At 58.4% G+C, this 20,666-nt stretch overlaps 1 protein-coding gene across 2 annotated transcripts; it reads right to left on the bottom strand.

Annotated features, from left to right (window-relative positions):
- Positions 1–8,005: 8,005 nt before the first annotated feature.
- UPK3A (uroplakin 3A) lies at positions 8,006–15,096 on the bottom strand (the record flags this gene model as incomplete). 2 transcript variants are annotated; one of them, XM_080812425.1, is made up of 6 exons in its annotated part: positions 8,006–8,165; positions 9,621–9,753; positions 11,358–11,440; positions 12,983–13,262; positions 14,165–14,320; positions 15,045–15,096. In XM_080812425.1, the coding sequence occupies 6 exons, from the start codon at positions 15,094–15,096 to the stop codon at positions 8,006–8,008; spliced, it is 864 nt and encodes a 287-aa protein (XP_080668551.1). The 2 variants fall into 2 exon arrangements, with proteins under 2 accessions (XP_080668551.1, XP_080668552.1); XM_080812426.1 differs by lacking the exons at positions 11,358–11,440; positions 12,983–13,262.
- Between the last annotated feature and the right edge of the window lie 5,570 nt (positions 15,097–20,666).

A 20,666-nucleotide genomic window follows, 5' to 3' on the forward strand; every position in this document is an offset into this window, starting at 1 on the left:
TGGTGGTGTGCGTGTCCCATGGTGTAGTCGTCTGTGTCCTAGCCTCCACCCAGCGGGCGCGAGCGTGCCCTAGCGGATGTTGAACAAAAGAGTGAACAGGTGTGTCCGTGAAACACCGAGGCCCAGCACCCCCGGCCCAGGGACGGACTCCACTCGTTTCCGGAGGGGTGGTGCTCTGGTGGGCACGCAACAGGGGCTGCGCCCAGTGAAACGCTGCAGTTCTTGGAACGGACCTGCTGCTGTGTGCGTGTGCTCACTGCTCTTTACGGAGCACTTGCTACATGCACGTCCTATAAACTCTTCCTGCACATTTTCATCCTCCCAGTCACCGTACCCGGTAGCTATTATTCCCCTTGAACAGACTGGACAACAGGACTCAGTACGCAGGGCAAGTTGCAAAGTGGGGATCTGCTGGGAACCGCGGCCAGGGGCTGTCTGGCTACAGAGGGAGGCTGGCACTGGCAGACAGGAGAGAACACATAAAGTCCCAGACAGGGTCCCCGAGAGGGGCAAACAGAAAAGACCGCAAAGACCAGCCAACAGCCCTTCCATCCTGGAGAAGAAGCTGTTGCTTTACTGTGTGGGGAGGCCGACACCCCAGCACACAGACGCACAGCACTGGTGTAAGAAGCCCGACATCCAGGCGTCATACATCCTGGACCACGCCTGCCAAGGACAACATACATGGCACATACACACCCTCGCCCTGTGCATTTACGTCCCTGCATGACGCATGCGCGCTGTAGACGCTCCAGTGGAAAAGGAGCTGATTATGCCTTTTGGACACTCCCTCCCCGGTCAGTTTCCCGTAGAAGCTCACGCGGCTCCCGCCTGGCAGCAGGCAGGGCCGCGATGCCAGCGTTGGACAGAGGTGGGGTGTGTGTGGCTACTGGGATGGTTCTGTTGGCAGGAGAAGGGAGGAAGGGAGCTTCGCAAATGCACCTTGGAAAAGTCGGTCTGGCCTTTTCTCTGCCCGGTCGTCACTCATGCTCGTGCCCCAGCTAAGACCTCCTTGATGCTGACCTAAAAGTTCGCAACAACCTGCTGTAGGGTCTCCACTCAGCAATCCATGTCCCCCACCCCTGCAGCTGTGATATGGCCGGAGGACCAGCATGGCCACTGAACAAATAGATACTGCCTACCCACTGCGCTAGGAGCTGAGGACGTGGCCCGAGAACCATCCCCTGAGCTCATGGGGCTGACACCGTAGGAGGGGAAGCAGGCAGTAAACACGCCTGTCAGGGAGGGACGAGGCTATAAAGAAAAGGGAAGTTGGGTGAGGAACAGGGCCCACAACAACGATGAAAGGGCGATGCACAGACCAGGGAGAAACTTGCAAGACACATATCAGAGCAAGGACCCAATCTAGAATATAGAAAGAACGCATAATAAGACGAACAACCCAATTACCTAGAAACTTGAACACATGCTTCATCGGTGTAGCTTCGTGGATGGCAAATAAGAACATGAAAAGACGCAAATCAAACCCACAATGAGACAGCACCACGCGCCACTCAAACAGCCAAAATGAAAAACACCGACCTCCACCAAGTGTTGCTGAGGGTGTGGGGAAACCGGAACTCTCACGCATGGCCGCTGGGAACATGAAGTGTTACAACCAGAGCACACCTACTGAAAGGCTAAAATAAAAAATAGTGGTGGGGTGCCGGGGGCGGGCAGGGGCCTCAGTCGGTTAAGCATCTGCCTTCGGCTCAGGTCACGATCCCAGAGTCCCAGGATTGAGCCAAGCATTGGGCTCCCAGCTCAGCGGGGACTCTGTTTCTCCTTCTGACCCTCCCCCCCCATGCTCCCTCTCTCTTTCTCTCAAATAAATAAACAAAATATTTTTCAAAAATAGTGGTAACACCAAATGCCGGGAAGTATGCAGAAAAATTGGCTCATCCACCCACCTCTGGGGAAATGTAAGTGGTTTCCAGCGCCCCTGGAAAGCAGTTCGGTCGTTTCTTTAAGAAGTGACCACACACTTGCCCTGCGACCCAACAACTGCACCCTTGGCTGTCCATCCCAGAAGAAAATGAAAATCGCTCGCGTCAAAGCTCACACACATGTTCACAGCAGCTGTATCCCTAATAGCCCCGGGCTGGAAACACCCGAGTGTGCCTCGGCCGGGGAACGCTGCGGCGGGGGGAAGTGAGAGCAGCCGGCAGCCGGCGGGCACCACCGCTCCAGCAGTCCCACCGTCGTGGGAAGACTTGGCTTCTGCACGTGGTGAAACCTGGAGCAGACAGGCCGTGAGAGGACACGACATTCCAGGAGCACCGACTGCCGAATGGAGAACCGGATGAAGCAGGGAGACAAGCTGGTGGACAGGCCAGATGTATCTGCGTCCAGGATCTGGGCTGTCCTTCATGTTTTGACGGCGTGTCTGACTTGGGACAAACCTCCCCCACTGCCCCTTCGTGTTCTGGGGCCTGGGATTGTCTTACAGGGCACCGGAGTTCACTGGGGGTGGGAGGAGAGGGCAAGCTTTGGAGGACGAGGTGGGGGCCTTCCTGGGCAGGGGGAGGAGCCACAGGGGCCCCAGCAGGTGTTTCGGAGCTCCCAGGGGCAGCCACGTCCCCAGGGTCGCCCCACGGCTGGCATAAGGGAGGGACTGGGTGAGCAAGGCGCCCACGCTGCCCAGAACACCAGCCCTTGCCTCTGGGCAATTGCCAGGTCCTTCCTCGGATGGTCACGTGAGCCACAAAGGCAGGGCAATAGTGACGCCGGCCCCTCTCCAGCCAGGTAGAGGGCTCTGAGGAGGCGGCTAGAAGGAGACGAAATGAATGTGACCTCAGTACTCCAGAGGAGAGCACGGGACATGAGGCTGAGGCCTCACTCAAGGGCATTGTGGCCTCCTCTTCTGTTTTCTCAAGCAGCCCAATGTTGTGTTGTTTGTGAAATTTAAAATTATTAAAACTGGAGGAACAAGAAACACGACATCCCAGGAACTTGTCACTGTTTACTCAGCATCTGAGTAAACACCAGGGACAGGGCCATGGAATATGATCCCGGGCCTCAGGCGCTCTGGGTCTGGAAACGGTAGGAATCTGAGAAAAGTACCCCCTCCTCCAGGAAGCCCTCCTGACTATTCCAGCCCTGATTCCTGCAGTGCTTCTAGCCTGACCCGTGTGTTGAAGGCCAGGACTGTGCTCAGTGCAAGGCTCTGCTCGGACGACTCCTCCGTGCATTTCTGTCTTCTGCCGGGACGGGTGGCTCCAAGCTTTCCCGAGCCCAGGGTTTGGGGTTCGATTGGGTTGAACTGAATGGCCTCACTTTGTGATTGATCAGATCCCAGGGGAAAAATCACCCGCTTTAGAGCAGGCTACCACAGCGTTCTGACCCTCTTTGCACAGATGAGGTCAAGGGCTCTCAGAGAGGTTCCGCCTTTGCCCCAGGTCACACAGCATGTCTGTGTGATTAGCTCATTTCCGAGCCTTGACTGGGGTGGGCAGGAAGGTGAAGCAATACTTGTGCAGAGGCAGAAGGCTCAGCGGGAAAAGCCCCACCACCTCGGCCGTGGGACAGCAGCGAGAGGGGCTGCCTCAGAATCTGAGACATGAGCCAGGAAAAGTTCCCCTGCGGGCATGTAGAATTAGAAGTTTCTGTGAGGCATCGGTCTAGACCAGAACTCAGGAGCCCCACGCAGCGCGGTCCACCCGTCTCTGCCCACCTACTCGGGTTACCCTGCTCGGATTGGAGACCCCTGGCTGGCACCTAGCAAAGTCTTGGCCTGTGCCTTGAACTCACCCTCTGAAGGACGCTGGTTGACCTTCCCTCCCCTGCTGCTGCACTGGTGGGGGGGGGGGAGCGTGGGAGCCAAATTCCCCAGGGACCAATGAAAGGACACCAGACAGGCTGGTTTTTCCCCAGAAGTGTGTGTTGGCGCAACACGGTGAGCAACAGCATCACTGTCTCCGTGACAGGGAGGTTCTGGGGCTGAGCGGGAGAACGGAGGCCAGAGACAGTGCGGCGGTCACAGCGGGTAGGTAGGGTTCAGCTTTCCAGTGAGTTCTCTTCCTGCCCCTTGGGCATCCCTCCTTCCCGGTCCCCATGCTGAACGGGCTCTGTCCTTTGCCTTCTCTGTAGGCCCCTTTAGTGAGCCCAGCCCGTCCCACAGCGCCACATGTCATGTTTGCTCAGCGTAGCAGAAAGCCTGCTGTGGCTTATGCAGAGTGTCCAGGCCAGGCGGCCGGATTCGGCTGCTGACCAACACCCGGAATCCTTGCTAGATGTAGACAACAAAGGTGAGCCAAGGAAGACCCCAGCTCCCTGCGTTCCACGTGCCCCAGGTTGACCCTGAAGCAGAAGGGGCCAGGAGGCTGTCGCAGGAGTCATGGGACACCCTGGACCGACCTTTCCTGGGACAGCCTCACCCCCGGGAGGGGAGGAAGGTGAGGCAGGAAGCCTCAGACCTCATTGGAACCCGGGAATGGGACACCGGCTCCCGGCAGCCTCCCGGGAAGATGCGGAGGCGGGTGCCACTCATCATTGTGGCGACAACTCCCATGCCTGCCTCCTGGGCTCATCTGTCCAAGGGGGATTCCGGGGCGTTTGGCCAAGACTCAGAGCAGCCGTGGGGAAGTCTTTCCTCCAAGGCCTATGTGACAATGCGCAGGGGCCTCTGGGCAGAGGCTGGGAGCTGTTCCCCTCCAGGGACAGCCAGCCCTGAGGTCTCAGCCGTCTGCAACACAAGGTCTCGTTCCCGTGCGCGGCACCCGTGGACTGAGGCTGTGCTGCACGCACGCGCCTCCTTCCCTCATGCCTGGGCGGGCAGGGCAGCCCCGGGGCGCTGGGCCCCCTCGCTAGAGGGGAACCACCTGCTGGCTCTTGAGTTGCCACTCTGAAGTGGCCGCAGCACATCCCGAGTGGGGCCTGATGCTGGTGGGGAAGGCAAGTATAACCTTTTCAAAGCGTGGGGGGCGGGCGCGGGTGATCTCTGATACCTCCAACCCTGCTTTCACACTGATACGGAGCTCCCCCCAGATGTGCAGACCTGAGCACACTACCATCTCCACTCAGCTCCACCTGCTACATCCGAGGCAACTTCTAAATGACCCCAAAGTCCTGATACCCTCCAACCCAACCTGCTTGTCCCCTGTTTTGGTTGAGGGCACCACCAGGGACTCAGCAGCCCCAGCCCTAGGCCCAGAAGTCACACCCAAACTCCGTTTGGCCCTTCCTGCCCTTGCCATGTGCTGAGCTGGGCGACACGGGGTCACGGACATGAACCCTGCTCCCCAGCTCAGTGTAGACACCGCTGTAGACAGAGACAGCTGCGAGCAGGGGGCCTTCGTGGAGGGAGGCCCAGTAATGACAGCTGAAAGGCCCTGTTCCATTTCATCCTCATGAACGCACGGCAGGCGCATTCCGTACCCCACTCCTGGCACCTTGTTTATAAATGAGGACACAGAGCCTGCACAAGACACAGTGGGTCTCCTGGGGCCTCCTGGGGCCTCCTGGCTGACAGGTGAGTCAGATCTGTCTGATTCCAGGGAGGCCAGCAGCCTCTCCCGATAGAGTTTCCCCGGGGCCAGTAGCAGGACCACGTTAACACTCCCTGGGGAGAGGAGACTCATCACCAAGGGAGCCGGGTCCCGCCTGAGCAAGGGACACGCGATCGTTCCTTTGCTCACTTCCCCACGGCCCCAGGATGGGTCTGCCCATCTGCGTTCCAGCGGCTTGTCCCTCCAGCTTTTGTGTCATGAGCTAGTGCTGAGGTGTCCCAATGGGGGTCACCTTCCCTGGGCCCTCAGTCACCCAGGCCGGCGGTAAGAGGACTTGGCATCAAGGGACAGCGACAGACCCGCTGCTCCAGAGAGGTGGGAGTCTCTGCTAACAGAGAGGGGCTCGGGTTACCCAGGGGGGTCTTGCTTTTCAAACAGCGGGGTGGGGAATGGATCCAGACCCAAGTCCATAGAATAATTCCAGGGCCCTCTCCACAGCGGCCGAAGCACTCCAGCTGTTTTGACCCTAAGATAAACACAGGTGACGTCACTGGCAGGAATGCATAACGGTACGGCCACTTGGAAAACAATTTGGCGGTTCCCAGCACGTCAGACACAGACTGGCCGTGCAGCCCAACGGTTCCACTCCTAGGCGCAAGCCCAAGACGTCACCCAAGTCCATGGAGAGACACGCTCAGGGCCACGCCAGACGGCAGCGCGGTGACAAGTGCTGGAAATAAGCCGAGCGTCCACGGGTCAGTCGATGAACGAGACCCGCGCGATGCACTGCTTACTCCTCGGCCACAAAAATGAATGAAGTTCGGACGCCCGCCGCGATGAGGATAAACCTCAAAATTAGGAGAAAGTGAAAGCAGCCGGGCACAGAAGGTCACCGCACGCTGTCCGACTCCATCGATGTGAACTGTCCCAAGCGGGTGAATCCGTAGAGGCAGAAAGCAGATCCGTGTCTGTCAGGGGCACGGGGTGGGGGAGGAGGAAACGGGGAGTCCCTGCTTCATAGGTGCAGGGTTTCCTTTTGGGGTGATGAAAACATTCTGGAACTAGGTAGAAGTGATGATTGCATAACACCGAGAATGTACTAAATGGCATGGAATTGTTTGCTTTGAAACAGTTAATTTTATGTTATGCCGATCTCACCTCAATTAAAAATAAAATAAGATAAAGACAGACACGTTAGGAGCAGAATGCAAACTTGCATGAATTTCCAACAGCAGCGGACTTCCAGGGAGCTTTTCCGCCCCTCTGCGGCGGCTGGGCATTCTCCGAGAGACGCGCTGAGGGCCTGTCCTCATGGAGACGGGGTTGGGGAGGACACACAAGACGGGGGAGGTGGGAATTCCAGTGTCCTGGAAGACAGTCTGGAGGCATCGGGAGCTAGTCCGAGGCACACCTGGGCAGGGCGCCCCCTAGAGAGCGGCACCGTCACCCACTCCCATCCCCACTGCCCAGGGTCTGGGCTCCTCTCAGCTCCAGGGACCCTCAGGGGCTCTGGCTTCTCCAGACCCCTCCCTGCCTTTAGGCTTCTTCCCGTAGCTTCTGCCTCCTTCCTGCCTCCTCGGCCTTGGAACCCTCTGGCAGATCTGTGTGTGTCTCAGCGTCCGTGCCCCCAGAGGACGATCCGGGGCCCTCAGAGCACCCCATCCCGCCGCTGCTGCTGAAGGCCCGTGGGGAGCACGCCGCCGCTCAGGAACGCGGCCTCCTCAAGCCGGCGGGTAGTGTTCCTGCTTTACAACCCAGACCTGCTCTGACACGTCTCTTCTTTCAGGGAAAAGGGAAGTGGGACTGAGACTCCTTTTTGCTCATTCCCCAAAGGGAAGTGGTCTTCCTACCTGGCTCAGGAGAGGGAAGTGAGTCACCGAAGCCGAGAAGCAGGACTGGGAGCGTCCCTTCGTCCCCCAAGTGGACTTGGTACCCCTCTTCTGCGTCCCAAAGCCTCTTCTGCCTGCCTACCTTGGGCCTTCAGGGAAAGCTGAGAAGGAGCCTTGAAATTAGCCATTTATATCAGCCCATTTTACAGATGAGGAAGCTGAGTCCCAGAGGGAAGGAAACGGCCGCTGGGGGTGACAGGAGCTGCCAGCAGCTGCCCCCCGGGTGCCCACGTGAGCTTCTAGGACCTCACAGCCAGCAAACCCCAAACACCGTCTAATGGCTGCACGCAGAGCCCGTTTCTCAGGACCCATCGTCGAGATGTTCTGATAGCCTCAGTTTCCCTAACCCTCACCACCCCCACTCCGATGGAAAATCAGACCCCTGCCCCCACCCTCTACGAGAAATAACCCAACCCCTCCGTAGGACATCGACTCATTCACCCACCTTCTCACTCTTTCCTTCGGTACATCTCTATCGAACTCAGAATCTTGGGAAGATTTTATTAGAAGTGTTCCTGCAAGTTGGACTAACGTGCCCTGTTCCTCGGGTGGGGTGAGGGCGTGAGCACCTGCTGTGCGCAAATACCCCCCCTCCCCACCCCCACCCCCCACTGTCCCCAGGGTGAGGCCGGCCGGGACAGTGTGGCCGCCCGGGGGTGGAGCCCAGGTTCAGTCCTGGAGCTTGCTGGTGTACACCTCAGCCCGGTCCAGCGGCGGCCCCCGGTTCACAGACGTGTACGCAGCCTCCGAGGTCCCCAGGGACCTGGGGACGGCCTCCTGCGTGATCTGGGAGTCGTGTGTCGTTTCCCTGTCCGAGCTGCCCGTGTCCCTGACCAAGGGGACAAAGAGGGCGAGGGTTAGGGGCACCAAGCAAGTCTAAACCCCTCTAGCTGGCCGGGGAGTTTCTAATTAGACGCCGCTTTCCCAGATGCCGTCTTGGGCGTGCACAGCGGACAACGCCCAGACAGAATGGAGAAGTCCAGGTGGGAACCACGGGAAGGCTTCCTAGAGGAGGGGACAGTTACTCTGCCCTGAAGGAGGAGGGTGGGGGCTGGGAAAGGCATTCCAGGCCTGAGACAGGAAACGCTGAGAGTTCCCGGGCCACAGTGGGAAGCCGGTGGGGCCTGAGAGTTCCCGGGCCACAGTGGGAAGCCGGTGGGGCCGGAGCCGGATGGGGGCGGAGGAAGGATAAATGCAGGAGCCAGGCCACAGGCAGGTAATAGGAACTTTGGTGCCCGAAGGACGTGTTGTCCAAAAGGAGGGAGGGACAGAAGCGCGTCCTCACGGCTCCCAGGTCTGGCCAGACAAACCAGACTCTCGGTGGCTCATCTTATCTATGACTTGTGTTTTTATTACTTAAATGTCAGAGGGCAACCCGATTTGCAAGGTCACTGCCCCCTCCTCCACCCGCCCCCAGGCTTTCCCACCTCGCTGATTTCTGTGTGCACTCATTTCACCTCCTCCAGGAAGCTTTTCCATCCGCTCTCCCCATCCACGCTGGGATAGGTCCCCCTGCCGTCCTCAAAGCCTCCTGGGGGCTCCCTCCCTCTGGCTGAGAAGCACATGATTCATCCCCGTCCTGAAGAGACCTTGCTCCTGCTGCTGCTTCCTCCCGGAAGCCCACCCTGGTGCTCCAGGTGGGATCTTCCTCACCTTCCTCTGGATTCCCACAGCACCCGCTGGGGCCTTGATGCACCCCCTGTGCCAGCCTCCCAGCATCAGAGGATCGTGAGCGCACCTGACACCCACCAGGCGGCCTGTTAGCTGCTCCAGACACACACAGGAGACCTCGGGTCCCGACCCAAACACACACACGTCGGAGCCGATGGGAGCATCAAGAGACCGGGGCTCTGGTCCCGGCTCCATTTTAACTGGCTGTGTGACCCTGAGCCACCCTTAACCCCTCTGGCCTCAGTTTCCCCACCTGTCCAGCCAGTGGGTGAATCATGACTAAAAAAGCTAAGAGCTGTTCAGGGTCCAGATGCCGGCTAAGAACTCTGCAGGCATCATGTCACTTAACCGTCATGACAGGAAGGGAAAGATTTATTATTATCCCCATTTCCCAGATGAGGAAGTTGAGGCATAGAAGGAGAGGTGTTAGGGCTGAGCCCCTCCCTACCCAGCCGGACGACCCCAGGACACAGTCCCCCTCTCCGCGGACCCCCCGACACACACACCCAGGCCCTCCCTCGCCTTCTGGGGTCACCCCCACCTCGGAAGACCCTCTGGGTGGAGTGTGCCCAGGGTGGCCCGGAGTCTTGCCCTCCCGCCGGCAGGTACTCACAAAAAGCTGAGGACGACGGCACCGGCAAAGGCGACGAGCAGGAAGAAGGGCAGGGAGCCCAAGATGGACGTGATGACGATCATGCCTCCGCTTCTCCGGCCGGGCCACGTGTCGATCGCTGAGTATGGGGTGACTGAGGGGACACAGGCCCGCTTACCCCCCAGACGCTGCACCCCCAGCCTTCTCCCGGGGACACCCCCCACCCCGCACGGGCCTGGCAGCCACAGATCTCAGGATGAAGCGGGGACCCGGGTCAGAGTCTGTCTCCCCTGAGGTCCGCGGTGCAATTACCTTGCTTGCCGCATGCCCTCTTGCCAACTCCCTCGTCTCCTCCTCTTTTAACTGTCTTTCTGCATAATTTTAAACTCTAAACAGACTCAACTCTGGTGAAATGGATGGGACATGGCTCATAAGCAAGTATAGATGAGACAACGGGCCCTGGCCTAAGGGAGCCAGGTGCCCCACGACCCCCGCTTTGCTCCGGCCTGTGTCACCCTTCTGGAACGAAGTGGACAATTTACAGGTTGTCCCATGCGCCAGCTGCTTTCTGGCCACCATCCCATGCAGACCCGACGAGACCCGCATGCTCCAGGTGGCTCACTGCCGTGGAGGGAGTTCGAGTTCCTGTTCAAGGGCATTCGGACTCCAGACTCAAGCCTTACAGGTCCGTCGGGTCCCAGAGGGCACACTCTCCCCACAAGCCGACCTCAGGCCCTGCCCCAAAAGAGCCAGGCCAAGCGCTTTTGTCTGGATTACTCCAAGGAACCCTGCCGGGGAGGCAGAGCAAGGATTTTTCTTCCCATTTCTCAGATGTGGAGACTGAGGTCCTGAGGGGGTCACAGAGCAATGAGGCGCAGAGGCTGGGCTTGAACTCAGCACTCATGGTCCCAAGGCAGCCCTGTTGTAGGGGGACCACAACACACGGGCGTGCCACTGGAAGGGCGGGGTGGGGGCCGTCCCGGCCACACGCGCACACACGCCTGTCTGTCTACACCCCTCACTAGCTGTGTGACCTCAAGCAAGCTGTGAGAACTACTTCATGCCCCACAACCTTCCCGTGGTGCGGGGGGGGGGGAGTGCGCTACAGGTTAAATTCTCAGCTCTAGGCTGAGCCCATCCTGGCATGAAGTCTCATCTTGGGGGAGAAGGCGAAACTTAGGGTCGGGTGCTGTCAAGGTTGCCATCGGAAATCTCTTCCATTGCCCCTCAGGTTCAGCAGACACGGTTCTGGGTATAAACCTTGAATGTGTGTTGAGAACCTGGATGGAGGCTTGAGGAGGGGCAGGGCAGGGCCATAGGCAGGTGCCTGGGCCTCTGAGCCCCCTGCCTTTAGGAAGCCCACCCAGTGTCCAGAGAATGGGGTGGAGAGGTGGGCAGCACTCCTGCTCCCTTCCAGGCTCGCCCCTGCACTGAGTCCTAGCCTCGGGAACCCCCCAGAACCCTCTGGAGCCGTGTCACGTGGCTGTGAGGCCTCGACAAAGGGGCGGGTTAGGATGCAAAGGCGGGGTAGAGTCCACGCCCCTTGGAGGCAAACGCCTTGACCTCAGTCATGCCAGCCTGCCCTTCACCTGCCTCCGCCACAGCACCCGGTCCTCCGGGAACGGAGGGGGAGGGGCATTTCCGGTCACATCATTTTAAGATGCATTGTCCTCAAAACCCACTGGCCTGCCCGTGACTGGGGAGACTTGACTGAGTGACAGCCCGAGGGTCGCCCCCCAGCCCAGACCCACTACTTACGCCGGTTGGTGCGGATGGGGTCTGACCACAGGGTCTGGTCCTGTACCAAGCCCGTGGACGTGTTGACTAGGACGTACTTGAACCTGCAGGGAGATGGAGAGACGAGGACTTCTGTCTACCCTGTGTGCCCGGCCACAGGCAGGTAAAAGGATCGGGGGGATGGGTGTGGGGGGCAGAGAGGGTCCTTCTGGAAGATGGAAGCCATGGGGTGGGCTCTGGGCAGCACGACAGTCCTGGGCTTGGCCATGGCGCTGGTACCCCTATTCCTGCCCCTGGACACTTTCCATGAAGACGTCAGCAGCCCTCCTCTCAGCTCTCCCTCTGGGGCCCCCATTTCTCTATTATCTGCAGGACGAGTATAGCATATGTGCTGAATATCGACTCATTTATCCTCATAGCATTCTCGCCTTCCGCCATTCCCAGCCTGGTCCTTGGTATCACAAAAGGGACTTAAAAACAAAAAAAAAAAGGAATAATATTTATCCCCAACCCAACTGCCCCGGGACAGGACTACCCTTTTATATAGAAAACCCCAGTTGAGAGTCACTAATCATAAAGGAAGATCAGCACAGGATTCCCAGAGCCACCTAAAGCCTCAGATAAGGTCAGGTTAAAAAGACGGATGGTCTGAGAACTCGAAACCAAACTTGAAGCAAGTTTCAAGTTTCACACTTGAAAAACATGAAGACCCTTCGAATCTCGACAGCTTCCGGTGTGTTGCCTAATCTCCTATTTCTCTGGGTTTGAAGAGGAGAATTCCAGAAGCTGGGATATGTGCCTTGTGTCCCCCAGCCAGGAGGCTGGAGGGGGGAGGTGGAGGGGGAGCTTTCCCCACATTAAGAACAAGGTCAGAGGTCAGAGGTTGAGGGTGGGAAAGAGATACTAAGGTTTTCATCCTGCCCTGTGGCCGGGGCCAAAGGAGAGGCGAGTCTTCAGTCAGGATGGCAGGTGAGCGATGGTCTGGGCCCCAGGTGTGCCTAGCAGGTGCAGAGACTCAGCCTTAGGCGTTTCCATGGTAACGGGAGTGGGTGTACCGAGCCTTTGGCACCAAGCAAGACCCCCATGGCCACGGGACTCTGCACGAAGAAGAAACAAGTGTGGAAAGGAATCGGGGACCGGCTGGGGTCGGGGTGGGGTTGGCAGGAGGCACAAAAGCCTAGGCCAGAAGGAGGCAGGAAAAAGCAGAGGGTGATGTGGGAGCTGGAAAAGCCTTGAGCGAGGCTCGAGTTCGTGTGAGGCCGCTGCTTCTCACGCAGTGACCCCTTCCCTGTCTGGGCCGGCTGGTTTCCTCCCCTGGCGGATGACGCACATCGGGTAAGTGACCGCCACGCGGGGGATGAGCCGGGACCAGGCGCAGAATTTGTCGAGTCGTGCAAAATAGAAGCACAGGCCCCCTGTTTTTAAAAAAAAAATGCAGACCTCGAGGGGGCAGTGGCGGAGGATTCGGGCAAGCAGGGTCCTTCTGAGCGCCTGGGGCGGGTCGCACGGCCCGAAGCACGTCCCTTCAGGAGACCTGGGATGGTCCTGGCACAAGAAAGGAGGCCCCCCACGCCGCACCCCTCCTGGGTATTCCTGAGCAGGGGCTGGGGCACAGCGGCCCCTCCCCGACGGCCGCTCATACCCACCTGTATTCCGTGGCTGCTGACAGGGGCGGGTTGCAGAGGCCCCGGAAGTTGGGGTCTGACAGGCAGGTCCCGTTGGCACCCACCCTGACGAGGTACGCATTCAGGATTTCTGAGGCCCGGGCCACGTCCCCTAGGGCATCCAAGCTGGGCAAGTCGCTGCAGGGGGACAGCTCAAAGGCCACAGCTTTGTAGGGGCCTGTCCTCCCTCCCTCCGTCTGCTGGAACGTGGAGCTCAGGGGGGTCCTGCTGCCATCCTGCACGGAGGCGTTCCTGGAGCTCGCTGTAGGGGCGGTGTCAGCAGTGAGGCTCCTGGCCACCCCGAGCTCAACAGGACTCCCTCAGCCGGTCACCCAATCCCCGAACATCCTCTGAGTAGTGCGGTGCTGGGCCCCGGGGTCCCAGGCAGGGCCTGACCCTGCCTCAGGGGCTCCCCGTGCACTGGTGGAGACAGGCAGCAGCACCCCTGGGCTTCGGGCAAGAGGAAGGCTCCTCCTCCTGCGGGCCAGTAAGATCTTACAGGTCCTCCCACCCCAACAGACTTCCATCATTTCCCCCCCGAGAGCGCTGGCCCCGACTGTGAAATGGGACAGAAAGAGCCCGCGGTGTGCACACACTGGGCCCGGGCCCAGGGGATGGCCCCGAATGAGCTCCTGCACACGTCCAGCTACCAGAAATGCAAGAGGCTGTCACTGGGTTTCTTCTCCCAGAAGCCAGGATTGCTCCGGTGAACAGGCGGGACTGGCCCAGAGCACGCGGCTCCGAGCCCATGGTTCTCTTGACCAACACCAGCCATGCCCCAACTGGGGAAGCCTGGGGAAGGGCTGGGGCTGGAGGCACCACAGAGATCTGGGCTCACTTTCCAGCCTCTGTTGATTCCTGGCTCTGTGATGGGACAGATGTCTTGCAATGTTAGGGCTAAGGTATGCAAAGCACTGAGGGTCATGTATGTGCTCAGTGACCGGTGCTGTCTGCACTTCTCCGCTAGCCGGGACATCTCTCTGGGGCAAAGATGAACGTGTGGCTTCAGCACACAGCCAGGGCTGGCCCAGAGCAGGCACAGTGAGTTGCATGGGGGGAGCTGAACGACAGAGCGAGAGCATCCCACTACCTGCCTCCTTTCCTCCTCCCTGCAGACAGGCCAATCCCCCTTTCAGCGCAGCCCAAGCGAAGCAGAACCCTTACCCAGGTCGACAAGGACATAGAGGTAGATCTCATAGGTGCCGTCGAGGGCCGCTGAGCTGTCAAACATGCAGAGAGGCTTTTCCAAGGCCACAGTGGTGAGGGTGGGGTTGTTGGTGGCAAAGGTCATGCTGGCCAGTTGGGGCTGCAGGTTCACACCTAGAGGAGGCAGTGAGGACGGGAGCTGACCTCCAGTAGAACTGTCCACACCTGCAGGCACACTCTGTGCCACCCCCATGTCTGCATACCACGCTGGGCACCTAGGATGTGCCGGGCCCTGGGGTTCGACCTCCCCACCAGCCATCTCGGGAATCGGTCTCACACCCAGGCAGCTCCCCTGCCCTCACCAGCCATCCTCCCCGCCCAAACCAAGCAGTCCAGACCAACGGCTGCCCTCTCTCCCCACCCATAGACTGCCAGTTGCCAAGAACCCCACTGCCTCTCCAAAGCCTCTCCTCATCCAGTCAGCCCAGCCTGGGAGTTCTACTCTCTTCACTGGGACCCCAGAAACCAGCCTCCCCGCAACCCCAGTCTTTTGCTCTAACACGCCAAGTCTGACCCTGTCACTCTCCTGCTGGGCCCCTTCTGTGGCTGTGTCTGTCTCTCACAGCACCCATCCAGGGACCTGTGACCCATGAGCCCTGGAACCCCCACCCAAGGAAACGTATTAATCAGTGTTGTCTTTATCAGTAGTATCTGAATCCCCAGAGCCTGCGGCGTGGCGCAGAGCACCATCCTGCCTGTTCCTGGAGCGAACACGCCAAGTTCCCGTCCCCAAGGCCGCGCGCCACCCCGGCTCCTCGGAGCACTGCGGGAGGGTCAGGGTCCAGGACTCAGCCTCCCGCCCTCCCGGGGCACGACCCCTTCCCCCTTCCCCGCTCACCCACGCCAAGCCGCAGGCAGCCGAGGGCCAGCAGGGCCCAGAGCGGAGGCATTGCCCCGAACACAGCGCGGGAGCGCGGGCGCGTGGTGCGGGGGACCGGGAGCCCCGCGCCTTTCACGGTCAGCGCACCTGGCGGCCCGGGCCCACCCTCGGCGCGCCCGGCCCCGCCCGGCCCCGCCCACGCAGGCCAATCCCCGGGCCCCTCGCCCGCTATTTGCATACGCCCCGCCCCACGACGTGCCCGAGGGCCCCACCTGCGGGGTGGGACCTCTCCCCGCGCCCTTACCGTAGCGTCCCCTGTGCGCCGCTGGGGTGCGCTGGGGTGGCGCTGTCCGGCGTCTGGGATACACGGGGGGCGGGGGCGGGGGGCAAGACATCCCCTCTTTGAGCGGCCAGTTCCACCCTGGGTAGTGGGGGCGCTAATTCCTGCAGCTATTTATGGGGACCCCACTAAGCGCCAGGTGCGGGCTGGGCTCCGCTGAAGATGGACCGGGCTAATCGGAGAAGGTGCGTCGTGGAAACCCTCCAGTCCAGGGCCTGTGAGCCCTCCGGGGACCCCAGGGTGACCCTTTGGGTTCACAGGTGCGAGGCCGAGGCGGGAACGGACTCCCGGAAACGCCCAGATGGGGGGAGCGCCGTCGGGCCGCCCGGCCGCTGCTGGTCCAGAAGGCCTGCGCTCCGGGGAGCGCTTGAACACCGCGCGGGGGCTTCCCTCGCTCTAGAGAGTCCCTTCCGGCATCGGGGGCCGCGCTTTTTCTCCGGGAGCACCTTAAATACTACATTTTACATTTCAGACGTACGTCAGGGAGGATGGGAGGAAACTAAAACTGGAAACCAGGAGAAAGTAAGGCATCCAGGTATGACACGAAGGTCACAGCCCCATGTAGACACTCTGGAAGGCTCGTCGGACGGCGCCGCTAGTGGAGAGCGCTCTAGGGGCGAAGAGGACTCTAGCCGGACCCCGCTCCGCAGGAGGACGGACGGTTCTGCAGCAACGCGCTGTATCCTAGAACTGGGGTCAGGACCCAGGGCCTCCCTGCAGGATGAGGGAGATTTGGAAAGGAGGAGGAAGAACTTCGGGAGTTTTGAATTCGCAGTCTCCTTGTGACAAAATAACTCCCGAGCTCCTCCGTCTGCCCCAGTGAGTCCCACGTGGCAGGAGCCCCCACTCAGCACTCTGGGGCGTGAAACAGCAGTTCCCAGTAAGTGGCACCAGGGCCCCTTGGAGACACGGTGACTCCGGGGCTGGGACAGGGGATGTCAAGAGGAGCCTAGATGCTAAAGTGCTAGAAGGTGATGAGGGTATGTCCGAGGTACTGGCACAGAAGGGGCTTGAAGGTGCTCCCAGCGGCGCCGGGGAATTTGCACACAAAATAAATAGTGGAAGTAACATGTTTAGCCCATTGGATGAGACATGAATCCATGAGTCAATACTGGTACTTTTTTAAAAAGTTGTAAAAGAGAACATTTTTCTTCAAAGAATACCAACTAATAAATGTACAAGGAATGCCAGAACACAAATCAGCGTTCTGCAAACATGCTGGTAATAACGGATTTCAGGAAAGCGTCTTCTCAATCAGTGTGAAAACCACAGAGGAACGAATTTTAAGGACCAACAGGTGCAGGAATCGGGGTGTCAATTTCGTGAAGGAATCGAACCTCACGTGACCAGGAACGGGGTGGACTGACCTCATGAGCTTCCCGGGTCGTGCCTCTGAGAAGGCTCGGGACCATCTGGGTAATGCTCCCATCCAAAAACTTAACCCTGAATCCAAACAGAAGGAAACACCTGGACAAATCCAAATTGAGGTTCTTTCTGCAAGCCAGCTGGCCTGGATGCTTTGACATGTTCCTATCAGCAAAGGCAGAGGTAGACACGACACCAAAGGCTGAGAACCGTTGTAGATTGAAGAAGACAAGACAACTCACTGCCCCGCTGCAACCCTCGGATAGTTCTTACTAAAAACAACCTGTAGGGGCACCTGGGTGGCTCAGCCGGTTGAAGGGCTGACTCTTGGTTTCGGCTCAGGTCATGATCGCAGGGTCTTGGGAGAGAGTCCCGCATTGGGCTCCTTGCTCAGCGGGGAGCCTGCTTCTCCCCCCACCCCCTCAGCCCCCTCCCAAATATATGGATATTTATTGTATTGTTCTTGAAATGTGTCTATAGTTTGAAATTTGCCCAAGTAAAAATGTTTTTAAAAACCAAACGTGCTGGGGCTGGGGCGCCTGGGTGGTTCAGTGGGTTAAGCTGCTGTCTTCAGCTCAGGTCATGATCTCGGGGTCCTGGGATCGAGTCCCGCATCGGGCTCTCTGCTCAGCAGGGAGTCTGCTTCTCTCTCTCTCTCTCTCTATCTCTGCCTACTTGTGATCTCTCTCTGTCAAATAAATAAATAAAATCTTAAAAAAAAAAAATGTGCTTCTCCTGTCTCTGGGCCTCAGAGACATGGGGAGGGGTCCAACCGCCAGAGCCCTGACATGCGGAGTGGATGCTCAGATCCTTATCACCCGGGGACAGAATGTAACAGAAAGTCTCTGCCCCAGAGATAAGGATCTTTTGGGCAAAGCGGTGGGGGTTCCTCTAAGAATTTTTATGGGCTGACATTTCTCGTCCAACGATTGTTTGTGAACCTGGACTTGAATAGGGACTGGCCAAGCTGATCACGAAGGTTCAGCCCAAGGTCACCCACGATAGGGAGAAGACCCCAGGCACGTTGGTCTTCTCCCAGACCCTGCAGTTTCTCATGAAAAAACATACAAAAAGTCCTCTGGTCTCTTGTCTTGCCCAAATATGGCAAGAACATCTGGGGAAAAGAGTTAAAATAACAATCTGCTAAGGCCCCAAAACATTCTGGAAAAAAAAAAAAAAAAGCCTTGCATTTATAAACAAGTCTGCACTTCAAAGATGCTGACTTGTGCTTGGCCAGTTCTGAAGAGGGATGAGTGTAGGAGAAGAGAGTCGCTGTGGTCCCTTCACCAGGGGGACACCCAGGCTGGTGTGCGTGGAGGGAAACGGGGGACAGGAGGGACCCCCAAACCTATCTCCTGCTGTAGCCTCGCACCCCAGGTGCACATTCCAAGAACATTTTTGGCAAAAAAAAAAAACTTTTTAAAATTTTCCCTTTCAGATCAAGCAAATTCCAGGGCACCGAGCTTTGAGTCTGACTTTAAATCTGTTTTTCTACCTCAGTGCCTCAGACTGTCTCTGTGAACCCTGGCCCGGATGACACGCTTGTCAGGAGGCCACCAAGCAGGAAGTTCTGGGATGTGAAAGGTTATGCAAAGCCCAGCCCTGCACAGTCCTCCTTTGAATTCGAAACATGGGGAATTTATGGGTTGGAAATTTTTGACCCAGAAATGTTTCTCCCAGCACCAGAGAGGCCTGATCTGGTTTCTGCTACTCATTTTTTAAGGGGTCAGAGATGCTGTGGGTAACTTTTGCCCCCGGAGGCTCTCTCCGGCTTTTAGTGTTTGCTACATCCGAGAGGTTCTGAAAACCAAACTTTCCAATGTGCTCAGATTCGGTCCCCTTGACACCAAATGAAATGAAACGCAAGCAAAGCGCCCCAAGCCCCGGGCCTTGGGGGCTCAGGGGCTCACCCCCAGCTCCAGGTTGTTCTCAGCCTCCCCTCCCTCTCCCCCAGGCTCCAGACACCTGTCTTACTGAGCGTTCCCACCGAGCGTTCCCACCTTGGTAGTCCCGAAAGACCCTGCCCCTTTCCAAAGCCTTTGTTTCTTTTTCAGGGAATCTGGGCTAGCAGGTGCCCCCTTGCTGAACAGAGGCAGGAAATGCGGTCCGGGGGGTGAATGCTCTGGGACTGGGGCGCCGGACAAGGCCGGAGGTTCAATGTCTCCCACTGCATCCTGGCTGCCGCCCGCTGCGCAGCGAGGTTGGGCTTGTCCTGCCCTCTCCCGGCTGCTCCAGCCCCCCCTTTCTGGCCCCTCTCACGCTGAATCCAACCTTGTTCAACAGCTTTGTCCTGAGTGCCTGCTGTGTGCTGGGCACACCAGTCTCCCAAGCGACTCGAATCTGTCTCTCCCTTGCCCATCCTGCTACGCTGCCTGGTGCACCGTATTAGTTTGCTGGGGCACAGGCGGGGCCCGAGCCACAGACACTTGGTTTCTCAGAGCTCTGGAGGCCCGAAGTCTGAGATCAAAGTGTGGGTAGGGCTGGTTCCTCCCTCGGCCCCTCTCCTGGGCGTGCGGACGGCCGTCCTCACCCCGTGTCCTCACGTGATGTCCCTTTGTGCGTGTCTGTATCCTGACCTTCTCTTTTTCTGAGGACCCCAGTCAGGTTGGATTAGGGCTCATCCTAAGGACTGTATTTTACCTTAATTACCTACTCTAAGGCCTTGTCTACAAATACAGTCACGTTCTAAGGTCCTGGGGTTGAGGGCCTCAGCCTATGGATTTTGGGGGGGGGGGACGCAGTTGACTGGACAGATGGACATGTCCAATGACCCCCAGGTAGGAAATAGGGAAGTGAATTTTAAACTTAAGTCATGGGACCCCATGGGACCCTACACGGCCCTGCCTCTGCCTGGGTCTGTTCTCTCACCTGTTACCTCTCCAGAAGCCACAGTAGCATTTCTAAAGTATAAATCCGGTTGTCACCTCCCTTGTGTAAAGTCCCTCGGAGGCCCTCCCTGTCCTCAGGACACAGCCGCGCTTCTGACCCCAGCGTCCAAGGCCCTGCGTGGCGGCTCACTACAGCCAACCTGCCTGCCTCCCCTCTCACCCCTCACCACTGGCACCAGCCCCACTGGACACTGGCATGTCCCCAAGCTCCCCACGCTCTCTCTTGCCCTTTGTGGCTCCAAAAACAAGGGCTTTCTCTTTGGTCCCTGACTTTGGTGTCAACGACTAATGCTTTCTCAAGTCCCCTCCCCTGGACTGCTGCCCTGAGGCCCTTTTTGCACCTGCTGGACCACTGCCTGGGGGGCCCGGGTGGTGCTTCTGCATGGAAGCCTGTCCTCCAAGCCCAGCCCCAACCCATCCTCCTCCGGAAGTCTGCCTTACGTGGCTCTCCTGCACGTGACCTGTGGGGCTTTGATATCATTGTGCCTTTGGTGTATCTTCCTCCCCCAGGCCCCAGAAGAAGAGTCCCTCCCAGGCCATGATCGTGTCCTCTTCCCCACGATGGCTTCTGCGCCCTGCCCAGGGCACATGCCCACCAGTGTTGAATGAACAAGTGAAAGAAGTTTTAAATGAACATAAGTAGAAGAGAGGAAAGGCTTTCTAGGTGCCAAGGGTTTCTCGGTTCAGGGCGGACTCTTCTGGAAGGAGCTAGATCGTGGCACAGAGCAGGCTGAAGTCAGCATAGGCAGGAGGAATGTTCACAAAGTGGACACATCTTGCAGGATGGGCCACCAGGACTTGGGCTGATGATGGGATATGGAGAACAGGTGAGGGGAAGAGGAGGGTGGCCTCCGTTCTTGCCTGCGGGACTGGAAGGAGGGAGCTGCCCTTAACCGAGGTGGGCAAGACCATAGGAAGAGTGGGTCTGGAGGGCAGAGGGAATCAAGACACGGGCTTTAGAGGCCACCCACGGAATGGGAGAAGATATTCGCAAATGACACCACAGACAAAGGGCTGATATCCAAGATCTATAAAGAACTCCTCAAA

This window comes from Martes martes, assembly GCF_963455335.1.
Source record: "Martes martes genome assembly, chromosome: 8".
NCBI classification, from domain to species: domain Eukaryota; kingdom Metazoa; phylum Chordata; class Mammalia; order Carnivora; family Mustelidae; genus Martes; species Martes martes.